At 42.0% G+C, this 25,129-nt stretch overlaps 1 protein-coding gene across 1 annotated transcript in view; it reads right to left on the bottom strand.

Annotated features, from left to right (window-relative positions):
- Positions 1–3,109: 3,109 nt before the first annotated feature.
- Positions 3,110–25,129, bottom strand: part of OSBPL1A (oxysterol binding protein-like 1A) — a 300,437-nt gene continuing 278,417 nt past the window's right edge. Inside the window, exons 19-28 of the mRNA XM_006895041.1 lie at positions 21,730–21,864; positions 20,421–20,518; positions 19,485–19,667; positions 16,991–17,098; positions 16,322–16,411; positions 15,649–15,775; positions 10,703–10,819; positions 9,987–10,110; positions 6,693–6,783; positions 3,110–3,328 (exon numbers count right to left, since the gene is read on the bottom strand). Coding sequence (XP_006895103.1) covers positions 3,226–3,328; positions 6,693–6,783; positions 9,987–10,110; positions 10,703–10,819; positions 15,649–15,775; positions 16,322–16,411; positions 16,991–17,098; positions 19,485–19,667; positions 20,421–20,518; positions 21,730–21,864 — 1,176 coding nt within the window. The 3' untranslated portion in view covers positions 3,110–3,225. The remainder of the gene's footprint in view (positions 3,329–6,692; positions 6,784–9,986; positions 10,111–10,702; positions 10,820–15,648; positions 15,776–16,321; positions 16,412–16,990; positions 17,099–19,484; positions 19,668–20,420; positions 20,519–21,729; positions 21,865–25,129) is intronic.

Here is a 25,129-nt window from a genome sequence, read left to right as displayed (position 1 = left end):
AACTGGTAGGTAAAGTTTCCTACCAGAATACATGGGTCTTTACATGCTTGAGTTTTCAGCATTTTGATTTATTGACCTGGAGATTGAGCTTAAAAACAATTAAACGGAATTGAGATAATTTACAGTGAGCTTGACACGTTGTAATTTAATTTGTCTCCTCAGTATCTGACAAGTGCATAGCCAGTTCACTGTACTGCCATGACCCTCACTGAGGGGTTGGTGCCTTTCAAGGGACCCAGTCAGCTCCATCACCTTTATGGCAGAGGCTGAAGGGGACGGAGTAATAATGAACAAGGGAACAGCCTTGTCTGAGAACCTTCTAAACATGTTTGATAAGTGGGGAGATACATAGGTAGGGCATGACATGGGGATAAAGGGGCAAGCAAGAGAACTTCAGATTATCTGGGGAGCACCCAATCAATGACCGAAGAGTTCTGAACATGCACAGTAATACAGAACGGGTTGGAAGCACATTAAAGAGTTAAGGTGACAAATGGAATTCACTGCATATAAGGCTGTTTATGACATGTTATTAGTTATTCAATCAGTACTTTATACCAAGTACTGTGCTGATCCGCTGCCTATGTGTAAGTAGATGGATGAGTAAACTGTGAAACTAACACTTTTGCTGGGGAGACAATGAAGTAAATTACAGTATGTGAATGAAGCAAGCAAACGATACTGCCTAACCATAGGCTCCCCTTTAACAGGGAAAACAGACTGGGTATTGTCAGGAGATGGGGCACATTCAGGGTGGTGTGGCCACAGACAGCTCAGGATGTCCAGGCATGGCCTCAACGAGGTGTCTCCAACCGTGGCCTGAGCATGACAAGGAGCCAGACTTGAGAGTACCTTCAGGAAGGTCCTATGGCAAGAAAGGGTCCCAGGGAGGCACAAGAACCAGAAAGAAGGTCCAAATGAGGCTGGCCAGGGCAGAGCATCTATGTAAGATGAGGCTGGAGAGGTCTAGTAGGGCAAGAAGGGCCAAGACAGATACTTAAGGAGAAGAATGACAGAACCAGGTTCATAGATTAGCAGTGAAGATTAAATGGAGAAAGCAGAGAGATAAGTATAAACTACAAATATGTGTTATCCACACCAAGGAATTGAGATGCTTAGAAAATTCATTTTTTATATATATGTATGTATATATATATATGTGTGTGTGTATATATATATATATATATATATATATTTCAAGTTCTGAATATCTGAGACATGGACAAAAGGCAGATTTCAGTACTGCAGTACTAGATGTAGGGCCAATACTCCAGTGCCTTAGGGTTAACTGCATTTCTGCTCCCTCCTCATTCATCCTTTACATGCTAGATCTCACTAGAGGTGTGAAATGGCTGTTTGCAGCATGACATGCTAGGATATTTTACTGCAAACCCTCAGATAATGAATCAGATTAGTTGAGAGCTTAGTAACAGCAGAGGAGGGCAAATCTTAGAATTTTTGCTCCCCCACTCATTTCACATGTTCAGTGTTATCATTAAATCTTAACAATTCCATGTTTACATTATTCCTAACAGATGCTGAAAATGACACTGTTTGAATCGACAGTCAAGGCTTTGAGTCTTACCACCAAGCGTAATATTTCAATAAACTTCATGCAAGCATAAACCATGTATTCTTGCTATGTTTCTTATAATTTAAAAGGTAGAGTAATAAAGTAACAACAAAGGCCTGGGATCAGACACATGAAGCATCAGCACTTCCTAACTCATATATGCAGAATTTGTAAAAAACCATTCTCATGTGCTTTCTACTGTTTCTACTTGATTTCCTTTTATTCACCAAGGCTAACTGCCTACCCAGTGATCTGGTTTTCTCCCTGATCCTTCAGGATGACAATACTGTGAGGCCTTCTCTGTGAGAACACTCTTGGTTATTTTGGACAGTATCATGGAGTGGCATCAGTTCCGTAATAGCTTGCCTCTGGAAACTATGAATCTAAAGAAAGGATGAAAGTTATACAGGTGTCCAGGTCTTCCATTCATAGGGTCGATATGAGTCGCCTACGACTCAATGGCACTTAACATCATTATGCAGTAGCATGAGTACATTTGAAATCTCAAAAGAAACACACTCCTGGTGAACATTCTAATGTCTTTATTTAGTATTAGGTAAACTATTTCATTATAACATCTATTAACTTTAAGACAGCAATTAAAATAATTTACTGGCAGCTACCTTGGGCCCTGGGGCAGTAACTCAGACGGGTTTGTTTGAGTAGATAAATACCATAAGATTAGTGTTCCCCACTTACAGGGGCACTGTACAGTAGGTCTCTTTTAAGTACATAAGTGCCTTGCAGACTCGCAATGTACAAGACGCCCTCTGATTTGGTCTGCTACTCCTATACACGGTGCAACCTGACCTCTTTACTGGCTCTTACCACAAGAAGCGGAAACATTTAAAAAGGTCTGTTGCATCATTATTAAAATCTATATTTCTAGGTCCATTTTAGTGAATTGCTAAATTTTATTTTATACATATTTCAATTCAAGCATGTACAATTTAAATTTCCTTTAAACAACATTGATTATAATTGTCAAAGTAAATTCACAACACTACCATAAATATCCTTTCCAGGTTAATTCTTTAGACGTTTCAAATCATGAATACCTATTGTGGAATATTCAGGCTTTTTTTCTGGGTTTTGTTTGGGGTTTTTTTTTAGGTTGAGGATGGTAAAACTTGAGAAAATTTCACGCAAAGAAAAGCCATCTGATCAATGTACTCGTTACAAAATGGCAGAGCCGTCTCTATGTTTTAGCACATAAATACTGTACAGGAGAGCTCTAAACATTTCAGAGTTACATCTAAAATATTCAAGCAATGACAGCATAAAAATATTGCAATGATTTAGAATTACTACAGAATTCATAAAGCTCATGTTATATTTAGTTATCAACCTTCAGTAAATATGGCAACAACAACTGCAAAAGCAGATTCCCCAGCAGTTTCTCCTCTAAACAAAATAGTTTCCCAAATAAATTTGTTTGGATAGTAAAATTATCTCTTCTTCCCAAGACTTTCATCACCTTAATGCCTTACTTTTGTGTGAAATGCAAGTTACACATGGGCCCTCTCTTTTATTTTTAAAGATGAGTAGAAATCAAGAAGAAAAAAACCCACCCATTTTAAAAAAAAACAAACACAAAAAACAGATTTAAGACTTATTCATAAATCAGCCAACCACCCTGACTTATGTGCATTTTAATAAATGTCAGGTAGATTGAAGTAGTTTCTGTCCCAGTAGCTGCCCGCATAGAGCCAGTCTTGTGCACCATTGTAGGGATTAGGGCCTTGATGGAACCACCTGTAAGAGAATGGACAGGGCTTAGGAGGGATGTGCTGTAATCAGAAGGGACCTGCTGCCTCCTGTGCCTGCTCTGTTTCCACAGGTGCTCCACCACTTCCCCTCTCTTCATTCTAGGAGTTATATACAGAGATACCAGAACAGACTCAGAGTGTCATGCTGGGAAAGACTTGACAAAGTCTCTTCAGGAAATGTGTGAAGAATAATATTCCAAAAGAAGTAATGATATCATTCATGTAAGAGCTTCCACAGCACTTAGCAAAAATATTGAACAGCTTGATATTGTTATGTATCACGGAGTCAGGACCAACTCACAACTGACCCTCCAGCAGGTTTTTAGAGTCTGTAAATCATGAGGAGACTGCCAATCTTTCTCCTTTGGAGCAGCTAGTGTATTCTAACAGCTTACCTTTGGATTGACAATGCAACTCCTTACTGCTACGCCACCAGAGCTGCTTATGCGGAACAGCAGCAGTAGGAGCATGTGTCTTGCAGCGCTGACTGAATTAGTATATTTGTTGAATTAGTTCACTCTAGCCCAACTCCTTATCTAAGCAATTATAATATAGGGTGAAAGTGACCTTTTACAACATTCTTCTAGATATATCTCTAGCTCTATCTCTCTATATCTATCATCTATCTATCTATCTATCTATCTATCTATCTATCTATCTATCTATCTATCTATCTATCTATCTATCTAGTTGATTTATAGTTAACGCCTCACAAACATCTTTGTTTTTATTATTCCACTTACACCAGGTCCTTCATATTGAATTAGGATGAGACATTCTGTTGTTGTTATGTGCCGTCAAGTCGCTTGCGACTCATAGCGACCCTATGTACAACGGCCTTAAACCCTGCTCTATCCTGTGCCAATCGCACTGCCTCTGACACACCCATCCCGATTACCCCAGTCACTGAATCAATTCACCTCATAGAGGGTCTTCCCCTCTTGTGCTGTCCCTCCACCCTACCAAGCATGATGTCCCTAAGGACCTGTCCCTCCTTACAATATGTCCAAAGTATGCCAGACAAAGCCCCAGAATTCTTGCCTCCAAGGAGCAGCCTGGTTTAATCCTCTCCAGGATGAATCCATTTGTTTTCTTGGTTGTCCATGGTACACTCAATACTCTTCTCCAGCACCACAGCTCAAAGGCATCAATTCTTCTATCCTCCCTAGTCATTGTCCAACTCTCTGATGCATAACAAGTGATTGCAAAGACCATGGCCTGTATCAGATGTACCTTAGTCTCCAGAGTGACACCATTGTTCTTCAGTACCCTGGAGAGGTCCCTAACAGCAGACTTTTCCATCGCAATACGTTTTCTGATTTCCTGGCTACTGGTGCCAAGAATGTTGACAGTGGAGCCAAGCAGACTAAAGTTGTTAACAATCTCAATCTCTTCACCATCCAGCCTGATGCTGCCAATTGGTCCAGTGGTGAGAATCTTTGTCTTCTTGACATTGAGCCACAATCCATATTGGAGGCTGTAGTCTTTGACTCTCTGCAGCAAGCGCTTCAGGTCCTCCTCAGTTTCAGCAAGCAGGGTTGTATAATCTGCATATCGTAGACTGTTGATAGATCTTCCACCAATCTTGACCCCACATTTCTGTTCATAGAGCCCAGCCTCTCGGATAATCTGTTCTGCATACAGGTTAAAAAGGTACGGAGACAGGACACATCCCTGGCATACACCTTTCCCAATTTTGAACCATGCAATGTTTTTCTGCTCTGTTCTGACGACTGACTCCTCGTCCAAGTATAGGTTTCGCACTAGATCGATCAAGTGTTCTGGGATTCCCATTCTTCTCAGAGTCAGCCACAGTTTGTTATGATCCACATAGTCAAATGCCTTTGCATAGTCAATGAAACACAGACATTCCTTTGGTATTCCCTGCTTTCAGCTAAGATCCATCTAACATCAGCTACAATATCCCTAGTACCATGACCCCTTCTAAACCCAGCCTGGACTTCTGGCAGTTCTCTGCTCATGTGCTGTTCCAGTCATTTTTGGATAGTATTTTTATAATAAAGCAGTTCCAAGCTGCTTATTTCCCCAAATTCTTAAAATCCCAGTTTCTAACTAACCTGAGTACCACAGAAATGATATTAACTTTTCCAAGCTAGTGACAGAAAAATTTTGTGTAATTTTAAAGACTGTTTGTTTTTCAGTTCATGGAACATGATCTCCTAAAATTCATCTCATGCAAATCTTTCTGGGTCTCAATGATAATATGGATCCTTGGATCCATATTTTAAAGTATCTGGCTTTAAACATCCCCACATGCTGTATCTGTAATTTTAGAAGAAGCAGACCTAGCTGGTTTCCTATGTTGAGGGGCATGTCACCTGCCTTCCACAACCCCAGCTTGAGGATGAATTTGCTCACTTAGACTCAAAGGTCCCTATCATCACCACGACAGCAGTGGACATTCCCTATGGGAGTAAAAAGATGAGCATAGCAGGAAGCAAGTTTTCTCTACTGTTGAGTTCCATTGCTGCTGGGTAAAGTGCATGGTCCTGGTAAAGAAGTAATTTTTTCTATGCAAAAATCTGTACTTCTGGATTTTACTTTTCCCTTTTAAGTACAGAAAGTATAAAGTTTTGCTTGTTAACTTGATTTAACTGGCATTTACCTATATTACTGTGTAGAAATATTTTAAACATAATTTCCAGATGGAAGCAGGAGTGGCATCCACTTCCTAAACAAAATGCCTCTAGAAACTCTATGAACTTTGAGAATGACAATAGTTATAAAAGGGCTTCAGGAATTTTATTTATAGGGTTGCTTTGAGTTGTGCTTGACTCGATGGCAATCAATAACAACAAGAGTTTCCAAATAGCCATGATCCTTTTCTTTTTAGGGTACTCAGAAGATATTTATTTTTTTTATATTTTATGTTGGCGTGCTTACAAAGTTTGCATACATTGTGTTTCACACATTCTTCATTCATATTGTGTTTCACAGACTCATTCATATGCATTATGTTTTAAAAAATTAATCACCATTGGACTATGCCCATCACTACTGTCTTTTCAGGTCCGCACTGGATTTTTCCCCTTTCCTTTACCCCCTCCCTCCACCCCCCAATTGTGCAACTCTGTTTTTTCATCCCTATCCATCCTCACCCCTCTGCCAAATAACCATTTTTTATAGTCATTCATGCAATTCTTTCACTCTGAATATTCAGAACATGTTAGGGACAGTAATTTTTCTCTCAGGCCTCGGAACAATCCAGCTGAGCAAGTGCTGGACAGTTTCTTGCTCTGTGATGGCTGACACTCCACCCCTGGCTTCACTGACAGGCAGGAAGAAGCCCATCTGAGGGCCGAGTCACATAACCTGACAGTGTCACTCACCTGGTCTTCCAGTCCTCTTCTGACTTGGACCTGTTTTTGCGTGCTGCTCTTTGTTTTTCCTCTAATCGCTTTTTTTCTTCACTAGCTTGATCTAAAGAAAAAGAGCATCAGTGAAAAGTCTTTCTGTGTAGGGCATTCCAGGCACATTGGTAACCACAACAACACTACAGAGAAACACCATCCTCGTAGGGAAACCAGTGTACTGGAACCTAGGGTAGTGAGAGGCAGAACAGGCATTTAAGACTCATTGTCTGTCTGTCTCTTAACAAGTGCCATGCATTTGCTCACCACTTGTCTGTCAGCTTGTTGTGCTGTGATAGCTTCATCTTGCTGTGATGCTGGAAACTTTACCATTGTTGTTGTTGTTATGTGCCATCGAGTCGTTTGCGATTCATAGCGACCCCATGTACAAGAGCCCTAAATGCCGTTCTATCATGTGCCAACCTCGCTGTCTCAAACACACTCATTCCCACCACTCCACTCACAGAATCGATCCATCTCATCGAGGGTCTTCCTCTCCCACGCTGTCTCCACTCTCCCAAACATGATGTCCTTCTCCAAGGACCAGTCCCTCCTTGCAACATGCCCAAAGTATGTCAGATGAAGCTTCAGAATCCTTGACTCCAGGGAACATTCTGGCTTCACCCTCTCCAGGACAAACCTGTTTGTTCTCCTAGCAGTCCATGGTATATTCAAAACTCTTCTCCAGCACCACAAAGGCATCAATTCTCTTTTTATCATCCCTATTCAGTGTCCAGCTCTCCAATGCATAGCACGTAATTGCAAAGACTATATATAGCCTGGATCCAGGCGCACCTTAGTCTCCAGCCTGACGTCGTTGCACTTCAGAACTCTTGAGAGGTCCCTCACAGCTGACTTTCCCAATGCAATTCATCTTTTGATTTCCTGGCTGCTGTTACCAAGAGTGTTGACTGTGGAACCAAGTAAACAAAAACTGTTAACTATCTCAACCTCTTCACCATCCATACTGATGCTGCCAATTGGCCCAGTGGTGAGAATCTTTGTTTTCTTGATATTGAACTTCAGTCCATATTGAAAACTGCAGTCCTTGACTTTACCATTAGGGTCACCTATAGTGGAAAAATGTCAGTGGCGGTTCCAGACTAAGACATACTATGAAGAAATGCCTAGGTATTTACTTCAAAACATTGTTGTTATGTGCCCTTAAGTCAATTACAACTCACAGAACCGTATGAACAACAGATCCGAACCTTGTCCTATCCTGTGCCATCCTCACAGTCTCCACTACTCTTGAGCTCATTGTCAGGATCACTTTGCCAATCCATCTTGTCGAGTCTTCCTCTCTTTAACCTTCTACCTTTCCCAGCACGATGTCTTTTTCAGGACTGGCTCCTTAACAAGCCTCGAGTATGTGAGACAAGGTCTTTCCATCATCCTTGCATCTAAGAAGCGCCCTGGTTGTACTTCCTCTAAGACAGATTTTTTTTTTACTTTGGTATGTTCAATACTATTTGCCAATACCACAATTCAAAAACATCAATTCTTTTGGCATTCTTACACTCTGTCCATCTTTTAGATGCACAGGAAGCAAATAAAAATATAACGGCTGGGATCAAGAGTATCTTAGTATTTTAAGGGAAATTATTCCTGTTTAGTCCTTTGGAAAGTTCCTGGACAGATTTTCCCACTATAACACGTCTTTTGCTGTTATGAGTCCTACTACCATAGGTGTTGGCTAAAGATTAAAGAAATAGTTGACAACCTCAATCTTTTCTCCATCTATACTGATGTCGATTGGTCCAAGAGTGAGGAGGTTTGTTTCTTGATGTTGAGATGTCTTTGATCTTGTGCATAAGTGCTTCAAGTCTCCTTCACTTTCTGCAAGCAAGGTTGTGCCATCTGCATAACACAGGTTGTTGAGGACACACCCTCCAATCCTGATGCCAGGTTCGTCTTCTCAAATTATCTTCTTAGCATACAAAGTGAACACGTATGGAGGAAAGATAAAGCCCTGATGCCTACTTGTCTTGAATTTAAGTCACACAGTGTTCCCACATTTTGCTCAAATAAGTGCATCTTGGCCTATGCACAGGTTTCTCAAGAACACAAGTGTTCTGGGATTCCCAATCTTCTCAATGTTAGCCATAATTTACTATGACCCACAAAGTCAAATGCCTAATGTCCACTCTAGTGCTGGAGGGTGAGCCCCCTAGGCTGGAAGTCAACAGTGGACTTCAAGGACGCTGACAATGCAGAGAGTGGGGTGGGCGTGGCCGTAGTTCTATCTGCTGAACGTGGAGTAAACATGAGTCAGAGCCAACTTTGCAATAACTAACAACCACCACCATGACACCATAGCACGCTTCATCAGAAGGAGCCTTAAGGCTAAAAAAGACCCCTCAGTGCAAACATGGAAGGAAAAATATAACACACTGTGTCCAATTATTCTAACTTTCTGGTGAGATCTCCCTCAGATCCCTTTCACAATTAATTGAAACTGTTCCCAAAATATTATTTATTATAATAATTTGCAGAAAGACTCAGAATACACAGTTAGACTTGACCCGGCTGACATTCGGGCTCAGAGAAGTCTCTGTTGCAGGGGCTGCTCTGTATCTTGCAGGGTCTGTTTCAGCATCCTTGCTCTCTAGTAGATGCCTGTGACACTTTTCCCCAAACATCCAAAGTCTCCAAAGCTGACCCTTCAGCAACTTTTCCAAGGCTCTAAACTGCACAAGAGGGGATCTCCCATCTTTCTCTGTGGAGTACCTAGTGGACTCAGCAGCGCAAGTCCCTACAGACTACTTCAATAAAGCTCCTCAAAACTCATAAGGTGATATTGAAATTCTCTAAGATTAGAAGAGAATATAGGTTTTGGTCTCTATCCCCTTCTGGCCTTAAGATATACCTCTGGCCATAAATATTAACTTGTCAGGGGAATGCCAGTGAAAGAATGAATATGAGCTAATAAGGTCTACATGCTTGGTAGGTTGGAGGGACAGCAAAGAGGAGGAAAATCTCGGATGAGATGGATTGATACAGTGACTGGGGCAATCGGGGTAGATAGGTGCATCGGAATTAGTGAGACTGGCGCAGGAGAGGGCAGGGTTCAGAGCTGCTGTACACAGGGTCGCTATACAACAATGACAATAACAATAACAACTGACCTCTAAGTATTAAAAAAAGGTTACTGAAATTTAGTTGAAAAGAATCTTGGAGACTAAAATGTTCACATCCCAAGGACAATAATGGCCAGCAGGGATGAAGCAGGCCCTCACCCCGAAGACGTCGCCGTTCAGTGGTGGCACTTACCAATCTCTCCATTTTCCATAGCACGTATGTCAGGCCGCAACCTGCAGTCCGTTTTAGGAATCACACTTTCCATTTCCTTGTCTACTTCATTCAAAACCATTGCAAAACTGGTAAAATTATACATCTGAAAAGGGGGGGAAAGGTTCCATTTAAGACAAACCAGCTTATATAACAAAATGAGAAGCCCTTATTGCAGACTAGGTGTGCTGTAAGGAGGACCAGCCCCCAGTCGCATTTGTAAGTGGTCAGACCACTCAGGTTTGGACCACCTCTGTGCATCTGTTTCAAAGGCATTTCAAAGTAGACCTCACAAGATAAATATCTGCTCCCATCAGCATCAAGCAGAAGAGTAAGCAACATCACCATTTGTGCTTTTTCTCCCCCTCCCAATTAAAACCATTACTTGTTGGGTTGGGGGTTAAAACTGAGGATGGTACACCACCCTGCTTTTAACTAGGGCCAGTCTTACTGCTAAGTAGTTATTAAGAAGGTCCAGTAAAAACCTCATGGTAACACACCCTGCCCACCCAGATACCCAGAGGGTGGATAACATGAGTGCCCAGGGTCTTCAAGTGACAGGAGAAGGGCAAGAGGTAAAGGTCACAGCAGGCAGTGGGGGGACAGGGGCAGACACACTCTGCCAGCCTGTCTCCAGGGCCTGAGCTGGCCCTCTGTGTGGGGCAGGAGAAGTCTGTGCTTGCTGGGCGCTGTCTCACCTGGGCGGAGTTAGGAGGCCTGGGGGCGATCCGCCACAGTAGAACGCTTCCCGGGATAACAAACACGCTCTCAGAATCCGGCATGGGCATCTCATCGGACTCCTCGGATGTGCTCATCTTTAAGAATCAACATGAGAAAAAACAACCCCATTTAGGTATATTTAAAGAGACTACTCTGAAAAAGTAAAACAAGCCCCATTCTGTGAACACCACGAGAATGTGGAAGAGGATGGGGAGACCATTACTTTCTTTTTCATCTAGTTCTACCTTTTAACACCATGTTAGGGAGGCAAGAAATACTTGCTCAATGACTGGACAAATTCAGTAAGCATTCCTGCCTTGTGCATGTTAGTGCTATGTTCTTATTCCCACCACTCTTCATGCTAGTGTATCCGGGGCTATTATCATCCTCATTTTTTATTACAGAGTTTTCATGTTTTAAAAGCATCTTTTTTTTGCTAAGACAAAATGATTCATTTGGCTGTGTACTAAGCAGCCTCTGAATGGTAAGCACAGAGGATCCAGGGCAACATGGGAACCGGCTAATGCGGAGGAGGTGGCACAAGAGAAAGGCCAAGCCAGGAAGGGAACGTACACAGAACAACAGAAGCGGGAATTCTGGAGGGAGTTAATGAAATTTACCAGCAGCGAAAAAGAGAACAAATACTCAAGACCTGGAATGCATTTGATAAAAGAGAATTTGGGAAAATGCTTGGTAAAAAGGAACTCTTGGGGACTACTTGTTATGGCCAGAGCTGTATCAGGAGCTGTATACATTTGTTGTTATTGATTGCCATCGAGTTGAGCACAACTCATAGCAACTCTATGAACAAAAGACCTGAAATGTTTCTATAACTATCGTCATTTCTCAAAGTTCATAGAGTTTCCAGAGGCATGTGGTTTAGGAAGTGGATGCCACTCCTGCTTCCTGTATACATTTAATCCTTACCCTGCTGAAGGTTATCCAGAAAAGACCTGAACAACATTGACAGAGAACTACCAGAAATACAAGCTGGGTTTAGAAGAGGTCATGGCACTAGGGACATTATTGCCAATATCGGATGGATCTTGGCTGAAAGCAGAGAGTACCAGAAGAATGTCTATCTGTGTCTGACTGACTATACAAAGGCATTTGACTGTGTGGATCACAAGTTGTGGCTAACCTTGAGGAAAATGGCAATCTCAGAACACTTGATTGTGCTAATATAAAACCTATACTTGGACCAAGAAGCAGTTTTCAGAACAGAGCAAGGAAACACTGCATGGTTCAAAATCAGGAAAGGAGTGTGTCGGGGATGCATCCTCTTTCCATACCTTTTAAATCTGTATGGAGAACAGATCATTTGGGAAGCAAGGCTTTATGAGGAGGACTGTGGCATCAAGATTGGAGGAAGACTCATTAATAACCTATGATACGCAAATGACATAACTTTGCTTACTAAAACGGAAGAAAACCTGAAGCACTTGCTGTTTGACCTTTTGAGGTCAAGGTAGTCTTCAATATGGATTGAAGCTCAACATAAAGAAGACAAAGATTCCCATCACTGGGTCAACTGGCAGCACCATAATAGATGGGGAAGAGACTGAGCTTGTTAGCAATTATAGCTTGCTTGGATCCACAATCAACACTCTTAACACCAACAGTCAGGAAATCAAAAGATGAATTGTATTGGGGAAATCTGCTGTCATGAACCTCTCCAGAGTGCTGAAGAACAATGATGCCAGTCTAGATACCAAGGTGCACTTAATCCGGGCCATGGTCTTCTCAATTACTTGTTATACTTCAGAGAGTTGGACAATGACTAAGTATGACAGAAGAATAGATGCCTTTGAGTTGTGGTGCTGGAGAAGAGACTGGAACATACCATGTGCTGCCAAGAAAACAAATAGGTCTATCTTGGAGTCTCTTCTTGGAGGCTAGGATTTCGAAGTACCACCTCACTTACTTTGGGCATGCGGCCAGGAGAGATTGACCCTTGGAGAAGGACATCATGCTTGGAAGGGTGGACGGGCAGCACAGGAGAGGAAGACCCCAGATAAGATGGATTAATACAGTGACTGGGGCAATGGGAATTCGTGTGTCAGAATCAGTGAGACTGGCTCAGGACAGGGAAGGGTTCAGAACGGCTGTACATACGGTCACTGTGCATCGTGTGCAATTCAACAGCACATAACAACAATAACATACTATGACAGGTTTGGAAGCAGGAGTGGCATCCACTTCCTAAACAACATGCCTCCAGAAACTCTATGAACTTTGATAAATGTCAATAGTTGTAGAGGGACTTCAGGTCTTTTGTTCACAGGGTTGCTATGAGTCGTGCTCACCCGGAAGGCAATCAACAAGAACAAAAATGAACTTGACATCATCATCTCAGGCTCACCCACAGAGAATTCAGGGTTTGGAAGGTTAAAAGTATTCCTAAGGTCACGGTTAAGCAATTGCTAAGTTCTGGTGAGGAATTTTCAATGAAAATGCTTTCTTTAAAAAAAAAAAAAGTTAAAAAACAAATTCACCAAAAAAGTGCAACAAGTCAGACATGAAAGGACAAATACAGTATGATCCTATTTACATGACATATCTAAACTAGGCCAAGACACTGAGAGCAAAGTTTCTAGTGGTTCCCAATAGCTGGGTAAAGGGGTCAAAGGGAAGTTCCTTTTTTTTGGGGGGGGTGTTACTTTTTTTAAAAAAAAATTTATTATTTTTTTAATGTGTGTGCCATCAGATTGGATCTGACTTGTAAAATTTTATTATTTTTTTAATGTGTGTACTATCAAATTGGATCCGACTTGTACAGGACATTGCCCCTCCATGTCCAGCAGAGTAGCTGATGGACTTGAACCACATGCCTTCAGCACTGCAGTACAGGGGGAGTTACTTTTTAAGAGGCCTGAGTGTCTGCTCAGGATGATGAAAAGGTTTTAGAAAATGATGGCGGTGATGGCAGCACAACATCTGGGAAATGCAATAAATGTCAATAAATTCTACATTTGAAAATGGTTAATCATGGGGCAAATTTTTAAACATTAAAACAATCAAAATAAAACAAAACAATAATATTTTAACTATGTCATAATGCTGATAGAAGTCTTCACAGAGTATGTGAACATGCTCAGAGCATGAGAAGTTGACAGCAGGTGGACGAGAGAGAGGAAGATAAGGAGACATGGAGTGCATGTGCAAGAATAAATTATGGTGAGGAAAAGGCCATTTTCCTGCAAAGACTGACAGGAGACTAAGGGACATGAGGGCTCTCTGCTGATCCTCCGCCATGCTCTTCCCTGCCCCACTTCCTGTGAGACATGCTGCCTAATGAGTGGGCTGGGGTGGGCATCTCTTGCCAAGTCGCCTCACACCAGCAGGAGCTGCAGCCAAGGGGTTTTGTTTCAGGTCTCTCTGGGTCCCAGCCCAACCAGTTCCCCACCCACTAAAAAAGCATCCATGCACTTCCGAACGCAGAAAAAGCAGGCAGGAAATGGAGGAGGAAAGAGTGAAAGGAAAGCCTGTGTGCCCAGAGTGATGACAAAAGGAAAGAAAAAAGGGAGGAGGGAAAGTCAAAGTCAGGGAAAGGCTTGTCTGGTCACAAAATAACACTCTTTTCACCTCGGGGCCATGGCTAATTCATGTACAAAGTCACTAATAGGCACGTCTTTTGCTTTTAAGGAATATTCTCTATCACTGCCATCAAATCAGAACCAGTTCAGAGCCAACCCGCGCCACAAGGCTCCTGCCACTGTAAATCACATGGGAGGGGACTGTTCAGCTTTTGCCTAGAGAACTGCTGGTGGGTTTGAACAGATAGAGTGGCGTAGCTTTTGGCTTTAGCAACACAACCCCCTCAAGACGGGCTTTGTCTTACTATGAGCTGGGCACTCTCCTGAGCTCTTCTCACAGGCAGGTACTACTGTTATCCCCATTTTACAAATGCAGGAACGCAGGCAGAGAGGACTCTGAGTAAGATTTCAGCAGCCATCACTGCTGGGGACAGGATCCTAACCCAGAGGGTGTGCTCTCCTAGTTACTGGTGGGTAGTCTGGATGCAAACAAATATTTCCTGTCCAAACAGGTGCAACCTTTCTTTAGCCCTCCGCTCTCTCGCGTGGTGGGCAGGGACTGAATTCTATGAGCTGCAGAGCCTGCCTGAGGCCAGGCAACAAGAAGCTACGTGCTGTACATGTGGGGAATTCCATCAGGATATTAAGTGTCCCATAAAGAGAAAAGTTAGAAAGGGCAGAAGGATAGCAGTCCGGTAGTGACTCATGTCCTTAACTATGACTGTCATGATCAGTAACTCAGTGACAGGAGAAAAGGCCAGCAAAAATGAACAACAAGCATCAACATAAACGGGGTCATTTCAGAAGCAATTTGAAATATCCAAAGGATCTTAATTTCTGTTGCACATAGACAGATGAGTGGGAACCAAACTCCTCCAAGCTGGAGACAAACTCCAAGCAGTTTATCTCCAAGGAACTCCCAATTCTCAGTGTTACCAGAAAGATTTCAATGTTCCAGAGGTAACAATTAGAGGCTTAAAAGAGTGGTGCATCTCTAAGCTAGAAGACAAGCTCTTGCTGCTAAGACAGACACCAGCCTGTTAAGAGAGATGTAGGTAGGAAGGAGGTGGGAAGGGACACTGAACTTCCTGGGAAGGGTGACAAAAAACATGGGACCAAAGTGGTGAGGGCTCAACTCCATGGTAACCATAACTGACGTCACTGGGTTGTACATGTGGCACTGAAATGGCAAATGTTTGTTAAGTATATAGGTAACACAATTTAAAGAAATTCAAGGAGGAAAAATGCCATACATTAGAATATAAGGAAGAAAGCCCACAAACAAAAATTGTCAAACTGTAACACCCCAACAGGTTGCTTCTAAAGGGGGGACCGGCATGAAGGTAGAGCCCAGTTGTTTCTTTGATTCCACCTGACAAGGTGCACACCTGTTTGCTGTTCTTCTTCTCCTCAGTGTTCTTCTTATCATTTTTCTTGTAAGCCTCAAATGTGGCCAGGTCCACACTGTACAGACATTCGGTCCACTTCCCGTAGAGGGCGCACAGCTTCTTCTTGCTGTCAACACAAAAGGATGGTCAGCCACCAGCAAAACCAGCGCTTGGCTGTAGTCTACCATCATGAAGATCTTTATTAACCTGATTCATTACAGAAGACACATTTTTAAAGACTTTTCAATGTACTGGTCAGGAGGATTATGTCTGCATGTTTTAACACTTGATTTTATTTCACGAACAACAGCGATCGTTACTGTGGCCATTGTTAGCGGCTGCTGAGATGGCAGGACCGATGTACCATGGGAACAAAACAATGACAGGTGTCCTGCTCCAACCTCACGGACTTTTCCTGGCTGGAACACCAACATGCAAAAGGAGTTCGCTGACCAATTTTCCTACGTGGATGGGCACGCCTTTCTCTCTGGTTCATTTTAGGGGCGGGAAGTCGGCAGCACCACATTGAGAATCACAGCAGCACACAGCCTCCACTGACAAATGTGATGCACACTGGCTGCGGATCAAGCCAGCTCAGCCCATGAGAAAGGCAAGGGTTTACCACGGTGCCCCAGACACCCCCAGGATCCAAAGTTTTCAATGGAAACTTTACCTTTTGTCTTGAATGTAGCCTTCGACTTTGTGTAATTCCTTACCAAAAAGGCCACATGGCTTGAAATTCAATACACATTTGTCTCCGGTCCTATGAAGGAAATATTAAGTCCAGGTCACTATTCAACATCAACAAAGCAGCAAAGAATAAAGGCACTAACTCTCCAGCAGCACCTGCTATCTAACATGTGCCAGGTTCCACATGGAAGGGACGATTCATCCTCATTTAGCCCACCGCCATCACAAAGAGACCGTGAGGGCCAGCAGCGGCTCAAAGACAAACCTAGACTCAAATCCAACTCTTTATAGACTCTTGTGTTCACCTTCCTTGCACGGCTAACACAAAGGGGAGAATATAAACCGATCAACATAAACAGGACAAACTGAGGGGGAATCAAGGCTCATGGGAGGTGGGGAAGTTCAGAGTTCATCCATCCTTGCTCTTCAGAAACAGAAACTTCAACAGACGCCGCTCACTCCAGGAGCTTCATTTATTCATATGCTTTACTGCCCGATTCGGAAATTTTCATCAGGTTCTGTTAGAGCTTTGCACACGTACACATGCATGTTTGCACACATACACTTGTGTATGAACACACACACAAAAGAAGTCCGCTGGACGCTGTGGTTAAAGCGGAAGGAACAGTCAATCATGCATCCCCGGACTTACTTGTGGTTCGTAATTTCCACATTGCCATACTGCTCAATCCAGAGTTTGCCCACGATGATGTTATGCACACAGCAGGTGGGGTTTGTCCATGTGTATGCTTCATTGTGTCTACAAAACAAAAGTGGAGCCTTATTTTGTTTAAAAAGTATATCTATGTTAAATACAAAGATGCTTTAGTGGTGCAGTAAAGTGTTTTGCTGCGAATGAGGCTGCTGGGGGTTTGACCCCCCTGCTGTGCTGCACCAACTGCTGTCTGCTTCCATAAATATTTACAGCTTCAGATTCCTGATGGCGCAGCTCTACTCTGCCCTGTGGGACAGCTCTGAACGGGAATCAACTTGATGGCAGAAGTCTCGAATGATAATGAGTCTTTAGGTGGCAAAGTTGACTCAGCTCTGGAATTTAGAAATATTGTGGCTTTAACTCACAGTAGTAGTGCCCTCACTGTTCCTTAAAAGAAAAAAAAAAACCCAAAGCCTGCCCTTTGATTAAACTCTAAACAGAGTGTGCATGTATTCACAGGGTATAGGTTGCCAGAATGGGAAAGTGGGGGCTGGTGGTGAAGAACTAGGAAAGAGTCAGTGGGGACAGGAAAAAAAGGGGTAATAATAGGTATAGATTAAAAGTATTTAATGATATAAAATACAATTTATGTGAATGCTTTCATGAACAACAATTAAAATTGGACTGTAGAAAACACAAGATAGAGAAATGAAACAATATGTATGTACTATTGTACGCAAACCAACAAAAAAACCACATAAAATAAAAATTTTAAAAAACCTTCTCCTATTATATACATTGTTTCTGTCACAAAATAAAGTTTGCCTGGCATTGTTAAAACAACAACAAAACAAAACAAAACTTGACGAAACCGAAGTTAAATTAGAGCTGGAGATAGAGTGATGCTCTGACTGGCAGTCAGTGGGGTTTCAGCTTCTGTGTCTGTTACACACACCGCACAATTAGGCCAGTCTTGTGGATAAAGAGACGAGAAAGAGATTTTTAAAAATGACAAGAATCTCATACTGTTTCACAGGCCTCTGGACCCTGTTCCTCCAGTTAGGAAGGAAGGACTATTTCTGAATTGAGGTACCAGAGTATTGTTCCTGATGCTGCAGCCACCACAGCAGAGTGGAGCTGAGGGGCAGGTGCTGGCTTTGGGGTGAGTCTAGGAGACACCCCCCCACCCCCAGGATTTCCCCAGCACTCTCCACCCTGTAGATGTCTACACTTTCAGGTCTTCAGGAGAAGAGATTGGAGAAGCCTGTTTTCTGTCCATTTCCACAGGTCAGCACTGGGATTCAGGATGCCCTGAGTCTCCAATCAGGAAATGTGGGAACTAAAAATAAGACGAGGAAATGTACTCCTGTGTTGGTCTCCAGGGTTTGGTTTTTTAAATTTCTGTCCCTTGTCCTTGCTACTGTTTGCCTTTCAGAGATCAGAGTGGCCTTTCATTCAGGATTTTCAGAGTCATCAAGTGGGAGAGACAGGGTTGTTTTTGTGTACCATGGAGTTGAAACTGGCCCTCTGGAGGGTTTAACTGCGTGACAGGAGATTGTTCCTCCTTCTGCAGAGCAGCTGGTCACAGCACAGCTTCTTGCCAATAGGCCACCAGAGTTCCCTAAGTCCTTGCTGCCTTTCAGAGACCAGAGCCACCTTTGAGCGGGAGAGACACGGTAGGGTGTGCCCGTTCTGCAAGAACTGGAACTACCACTGTCTTTGAGTTTAACATGGTTAAGAAGTTACACTGTTAACCCTAAGGGGCACGTGTGATTCCATCACTTGGGGAGATACACTGGCAATCTTCTCCAACACACTTTAGACTAAAAATCTACTGGAGGACGAGCTCTGGTGGCCTAGTGGCAAGAAGATGAACTGCAATCCCAGAGGTGCATGGTTTGAATCCTCCATCAAATGCTCTGCTGGAGAAGAAGGGACAATTTCCTCCTATACCAGTCAGATCTGATTTGACGGTACACACACACAGACACAGACACACACACACAGAGACACACCCACAGACACACACACACACACTCTAAAAACAAAACAAAAATCTACTGGAGGGTCAGCTATGAGTCTGACTTGATGGTACATAACAAAAATGATTCTAAATGATGAGAATTTTTTACATCCCTAATGTCTAAGATGTACTGCACAACTAGTATTTCACTATTTCTAAAAAGGAATTCATTCTGAAAGATGATGAACAGACCTCATGATGCATAGAGAGCTGTTTCTTAAGAACTGTCATGAGTGATTAACTCTATTCTCTTGGGCTAAACATCAAATACAAACCAACACTGGTTAAATCAAGCAAAAACTAATGCTGTATTTCTCAAACTCTTTTACATGGAGCTAGATAATTTATATTTTCTAGATGCTTCCTCCAGCCCTACCTTTTGAGCATGATCACGCCTGTGTGCAAGTGGATATGCTTAGGGGAGGCAGGGGTATATGGAAAGAGCCCAAGGCTTTGACCCCAACTTACTCCAGGAGCTCCAAGGTAATGATTCCTTTGGGTTCTGCTTCTACGCTCTTGCCCCAGAACTTGAGCTTGGGATAGATGGAGCCATGAAAGATGAAATCGTTGTTTAACCCCTCAGCGTGAAATGCGCTAATTGGTGGGTGATGGCTGACCTGTTCAGAGATGAGTCTGAACCCAAGGTCATCTCTTAAGGTAAAAAAAAAAAAAAAGAAGGAACAGTGTTATTAACTGTACAACTGAATGTGTGCATTACTGCTACTGCTATCAAAGACCAAGATTAAAATATTAAAGAGACAAATTCAACAAAATAGACAATCCCTTGTTATCGTGATGAAACAATAACTTTATAGATGAGAAGTTGTACCGATACAATGCAAACTACTAAATTCAATGCTATTATGGGGCTATTGGACACAGTAAAATAAAAAATTATGCATATGAAACAGAGTAATTTGCATGAAATGACAAAAGGAGCTCTGTGTAGCTCTCACTTATATTAGGATAGAGAAATGTGGTGTGCCCACATTCAAATATAGAAGGAATAAATGATATCAAACTTGTATACAGAGGAAGTAAAAGAAGTAAAAAGAGGCTGGAGCGAGCAGACAAAGGGACCGGGCTGCAGGTGCATCACATCTTTACAACAGCATAGATTTATGCTGACAGACTTTAGATGGTTACAAAAATCAGATGTCTTATGGCCAATATAAGGAGAAAAGGACAATTAATCCCATAGTCAGTGTTATTAAAATCCCTAGGATTACTTACTTTCCAATATGACACTTTTAAATTTGTTTCAATAGTTCTCATACAGGCTCCCAAGTGGTAAGTAGCATAGATATAGATACCAAAGTTACTAAATTGCAGGAGCCATTCAAAATTGATTGTGGTGAAGCATGAAAACCCAACAGTCTATCTAGAGGCAGGAAAAGATCTCACCGGACTAATTCATAAGTTTCTCCCAGAAGTGGATTGAAAGGCTTTCCAGTACGTTCCCACTGAGAGGCAACAGCCGACACAGCAAAAGCAGCTACGCTCTGTTGGACAGAGAATCAGGACAAATTACAAATGGCGGCACTGGCTCCTTCTTCTTTCAGGAGTTGCATGTTCACAAAGATGGTCACCCACAAATTTATTTTTTGAGGAGCTAAATGACTTTAGATTTTTAATATGCTCTCACAACTGAATAAGGAAACTTGGATTTTGAGAATGATAATAAATTGTATTCTCTTCCTGACATGCTATTTCCCAGTGACATTCTTGTAAAACCCCATGGATGTTACAAGCTGTCTCAAGGAGTTCTTAACAAAACCATCCAAAACTCTCAAGACCAAATTACTACTAATTTATCTACAAATTGCATGTTTATTTTGTTTTTTAAAGTAGAGTATTTTGGGACTCTTGTTGTTTGGTGCTGTTGAGTCATATAGGACACATAATGACCTACGAACAACAGACCTGAACCCTGTCCTATCCTGTGCCATCCTCACAATCTTTGATACCCTCAAGCCGACTGCTGCAGTCACTGTGCCAATCCACCTGACTGAGGCTCTTCCTCTCCTTCCGAAGCATGATGTCCCTTCTCCAATTTTTAGGATAATGGACAAGACATACAAAATCATTAAATGGATGCCAAATCTGAGGAGTTTGGGAAAAGATGACTTACATAAAAGAAGAAACAGAAAGATTCTGTTTGGAATGTCACTGCTTTGTTTGAAGGAAGACAATGTGTCTACTATACTTGCCTGTATCAAGTCCATCCATGGACATTACACAAAGAGCTATTTAAAGTTCAAGTCCTTGTTTTTTGTTGTAACGTAAAGCACTACATACATAGTAAGGTACACATAAGCATAAATACATGAGTATGTGCATTCATTCCTTCTTGGAAACACCCTGAGAATTTCTGAAAGAAGAAAGACTGGCATGTTTTAGGGGTTTTTCCCCCTCCCTGCTAACATTCTAATGATACTTTCTAAAAAGAAAACTTAGAAATGGCTAACCAGCTAGGTTTGGTTTACAGATCACCCTTGGCTTCTCATGCAATTCTCACCAGTCTTTTCCACTTGGCAGACACGGTGCCTACAGGCAGCAGAGGAATGAAACAAGGCACACTGAATGTGCTGAGTGGTCTGAGAACCTTTCCCAGCTCACCGGGGACCTGGCACTCACTGTGTGAGTGAGGAGCAGGGCACAGCAGTGTGGGGCAGGCTTCCCTGGTGCTCACACCACAGCTCCCGACACGTACCTGCATCCTTTCCACAGGATCAGAGCAGGAGCTGGCCTTGTGGATGAGGTACGTGTGCTCCATATATTCAGTCAGTCGCTGGAGAAAACTCAAAGGCTCATTGAATATAACTGGCATGGTGATCTTGGATAGCTCCTATTTAAAAAGAAAATGCAAATTGTTATGTTCAATAAACACAGCAAAATTATCTGCCATCTTAACATTATTTTGGAAAGGAGATAACAGAAAACAATCACATATGGAATGGAATTAATATCAGGACCATTTCATATATCTTCCCAGAGCATCTAACAATAAATACAGAGCATACTGTTGTAAGCACTGAAAAGGAATTATGGGAGGATGCAAACACACTGCTTGACTTCCAGGACTCCCCAAGTTAGCAGTGAGCATGCCAGCATGATTAGCAAGTTGCATCAAAATTAGGATATGGCTGAAGAAGGTGATGGGGCACAGAAAGGAAAAAAAAATTCTCCAAAAGATCAACGACATAGCCTACTTCTTGGGGTGCAGGCCAGGTTTTTTTCCGGAAGAAAGTTCCAACAGTTTGTTTTGACTCACAGTATGCACAAACAGGTCTGTCCTAGAGAGGGTGAAACCAAGCTGCTCCTTGGAGGCAACAATTTTGAAGCTCAGTCTCACATACTTTGGGCAAGTGGCCAGGAGGGCCTGGTCCTGGGAGAAGGACATCATGCTTGGAAAAGAAGAGGGAGGAGAGTGCAGGAGAGGAAGACCGAGATGGGATGGATTGACACAGAAACTGGGGTAATGAGGGGAGGTGTGTCAGAGACAGATTGGCTCAGGATAGGACAAGGTTCAGAGCTATGCGTACTTAGGGTCACAAGTGACTAGACGACAACAACAACAACTACCACGACGCTTTTCTAAGCACACTAACCCAGTGTAAGTGGTGAACTGGAGTACTAGAAGGCCACTATGTATGCTACAAAACAGCATCCCATCAAATAGACGTCAATGGCAGGCAATGTGCTGATCTTTTTTAACATTTCTCTCCCCACCCAGCCCTCCTTTTGTGCTGAGGTTTCTGGGAGGTATATGCGATGGGCATGGTGTAGTTTACTGGCTTAAAATATACTCTCCTTTCACTGTTATACAATCCCTCCCCCTAAGTCCACTCTACTACGCAGCCTTCGATCTGGACTCCTGTCATGACAATAATACCTAATCCTATATCCCTTCTAAACAGTTCTCTCTCTCATATGTTTCAATGCAGTATACATATTTACCCCATCTTTCTCAGTCTCCCCCCATAAGAATGAACTAGAGGGGTGGGGTGGGCAGGGAGAAAAGTGCAACAATGGATGAATGGAAATCCAAAATCTCTGTAAATTTTCATTAAAATTAACAATAATAATAATAATAATAATAATAAAGAATTATACTTTCCTTTGGTGTGGCCATTTTGGGGGTCTGATGAAAGGAGGAGAAATCAAAGGCAAAAATATTTTGTACTAAAAATGTGCAAGTGTCTTTTTAAAAAGCAGTGCTGGTTGGTTAAAAACTACTTGGCAATGACATTATCTGGCAAGGGGCTCATTTCTAAAATTCACAGAAAACTAGAAAATCTTAACAAGAAAATGACAACCCAATTACAAAATGGGAAGAAGTTATGAAGACTCTTCATCAAAGAAGACAGTCAAATGGCCAACAAACACATGAAGACACATTAAAGATCACTAGTTATTATTGTTAGGTGCTACTGAGCTGGAATTGACCATGGCCGATAGCCCAGCAGGTTTTTAGAAGCTGTAAATCACAAGGAAGGAGACTCTCGACCTTTCTTCTACACAGCAGCTGGTAGAGTAGAACACATGCCTTTGGGCTGGCAGCACAATTCCTTACTACTAGGCCACCAGAGATGCAAATTAAGATAACAACGAGACCTTACCTCACCCTAGTAAGAGCAGCAAAATTCAACCAGACACCAAACAACAAGTGCTGGTGAGGGCATGGTGAGACTGGAACTCTAATACATTGCTAGAAGTAAAAGGATGCAACCAATATAGAAAGTTGGTGTTTTCTTAAAAAGTTGACAAGAAATACCACTTGATCCATTTATTCCACTATGATGTGTATATACCCTAAAGAAATAAGAGCTGTAAAACAGATATATACACACGCAAGTACACTGTAGCATTATTCACAATAGCAAAGAGATGGAAATAACCCATGTGTCCATCAACAAACAAATGGATAGACAAACTATGATACATCCACACAATGGAGTACCATGCAACACTGAAAAACAATGAAGAATTTGTGAAAGGTTACACAACACAGATGAATCTAGAGAGTATTATGCTGAGTGAGGTAAGTTTGTCACAAAAGAGCAAATATGTACAAGACCACTGTTATAAAAAGTTAAGAGACTCTACAACCAGGAGAAGATAAAATAAATGAACGGGACCTTCTAAGAATCAAATCCCTATGCACATACAAAAACTTCTCCAACAGGGTAAAAACGGAAGCCACAGACTAGGAAAACAGACTAGGAAAAAGTATTTGGTAATGATATGTCAGATAAGGGACTTATATCTAGAATTTATAAAATACTTGAGCACCACAACAAGATAAACAATCCAATTGAAAAATGGGCACGGGATATGAACAGACACTTCACCAAAGAAGACATTCAGATGGCCAACAAGCACATCTTCGTGTTCAAAATCTCTAGCTCTAAGAGAGATGCAAATTAAAACAACTATAAGATATAATATCATCCCAGTAAGAATAGCAAAATTTAATAGAACAGCAAGCAACAAATGCTGACGAGGTTGTGGAAAAGCTGGAACCCTTATTCACTGTTAGTGGAAGTGTAAAATGGTGCAGCCCCTGTGGAAGGCGGTATGGCGCATTCTCAAAAAGTTGCAAATAGAAATACCATTGACCCAGCAATTCCACTACTGAGAATATATCCCAAAGAGACCATAACTGACACCCAAGCAGATATATGCACACCCATGTTTATCGTGGCTTTGTTCACAATAGCAAGGAGCTGGAAACAACCCAAGTGCCTATCAACAAACGAATTGACAGAGAATGTATGGTATATTCATACAATGGAATACTACATAGCATTAAAAAACAAGGAACTCATGCAATATTATTCAAAATAGGTGACCATGGAGGACATTATGCTGTGTGAAATATCTCAGTCACAAAAGGAAAAATACTTCATAGTGACACTGTTGTAAAACAGGACTGATACTGGAGTTGGGAAGAGACTGAGAAAGATGGGATAAATAATGTATACTGCATTGAAACAGATAAAGGAGAAAACTGTTTAAAAGGGATACATGATTAGGTATTTTTGTCATTACAGGAGTCCAGAATGAAGGCTGCATAGTGGAGTGGACCTGGGGGAAGGGACTGTAAAACA

This window comes from Elephantulus edwardii, unplaced genomic scaffold (genome assembly GCF_000299155.1).
Source record: "Elephantulus edwardii isolate Elephantulus edwardi_28Jun2011 unplaced genomic scaffold, EleEdw1.0 scaffold00155, whole genome shotgun sequence".
NCBI lineage: Eukaryota > Metazoa > Chordata > Mammalia > Macroscelidea > Macroscelididae > Elephantulus > Elephantulus edwardii.
This window is presented reverse-complemented; position numbering and strand designations above follow the sequence as displayed.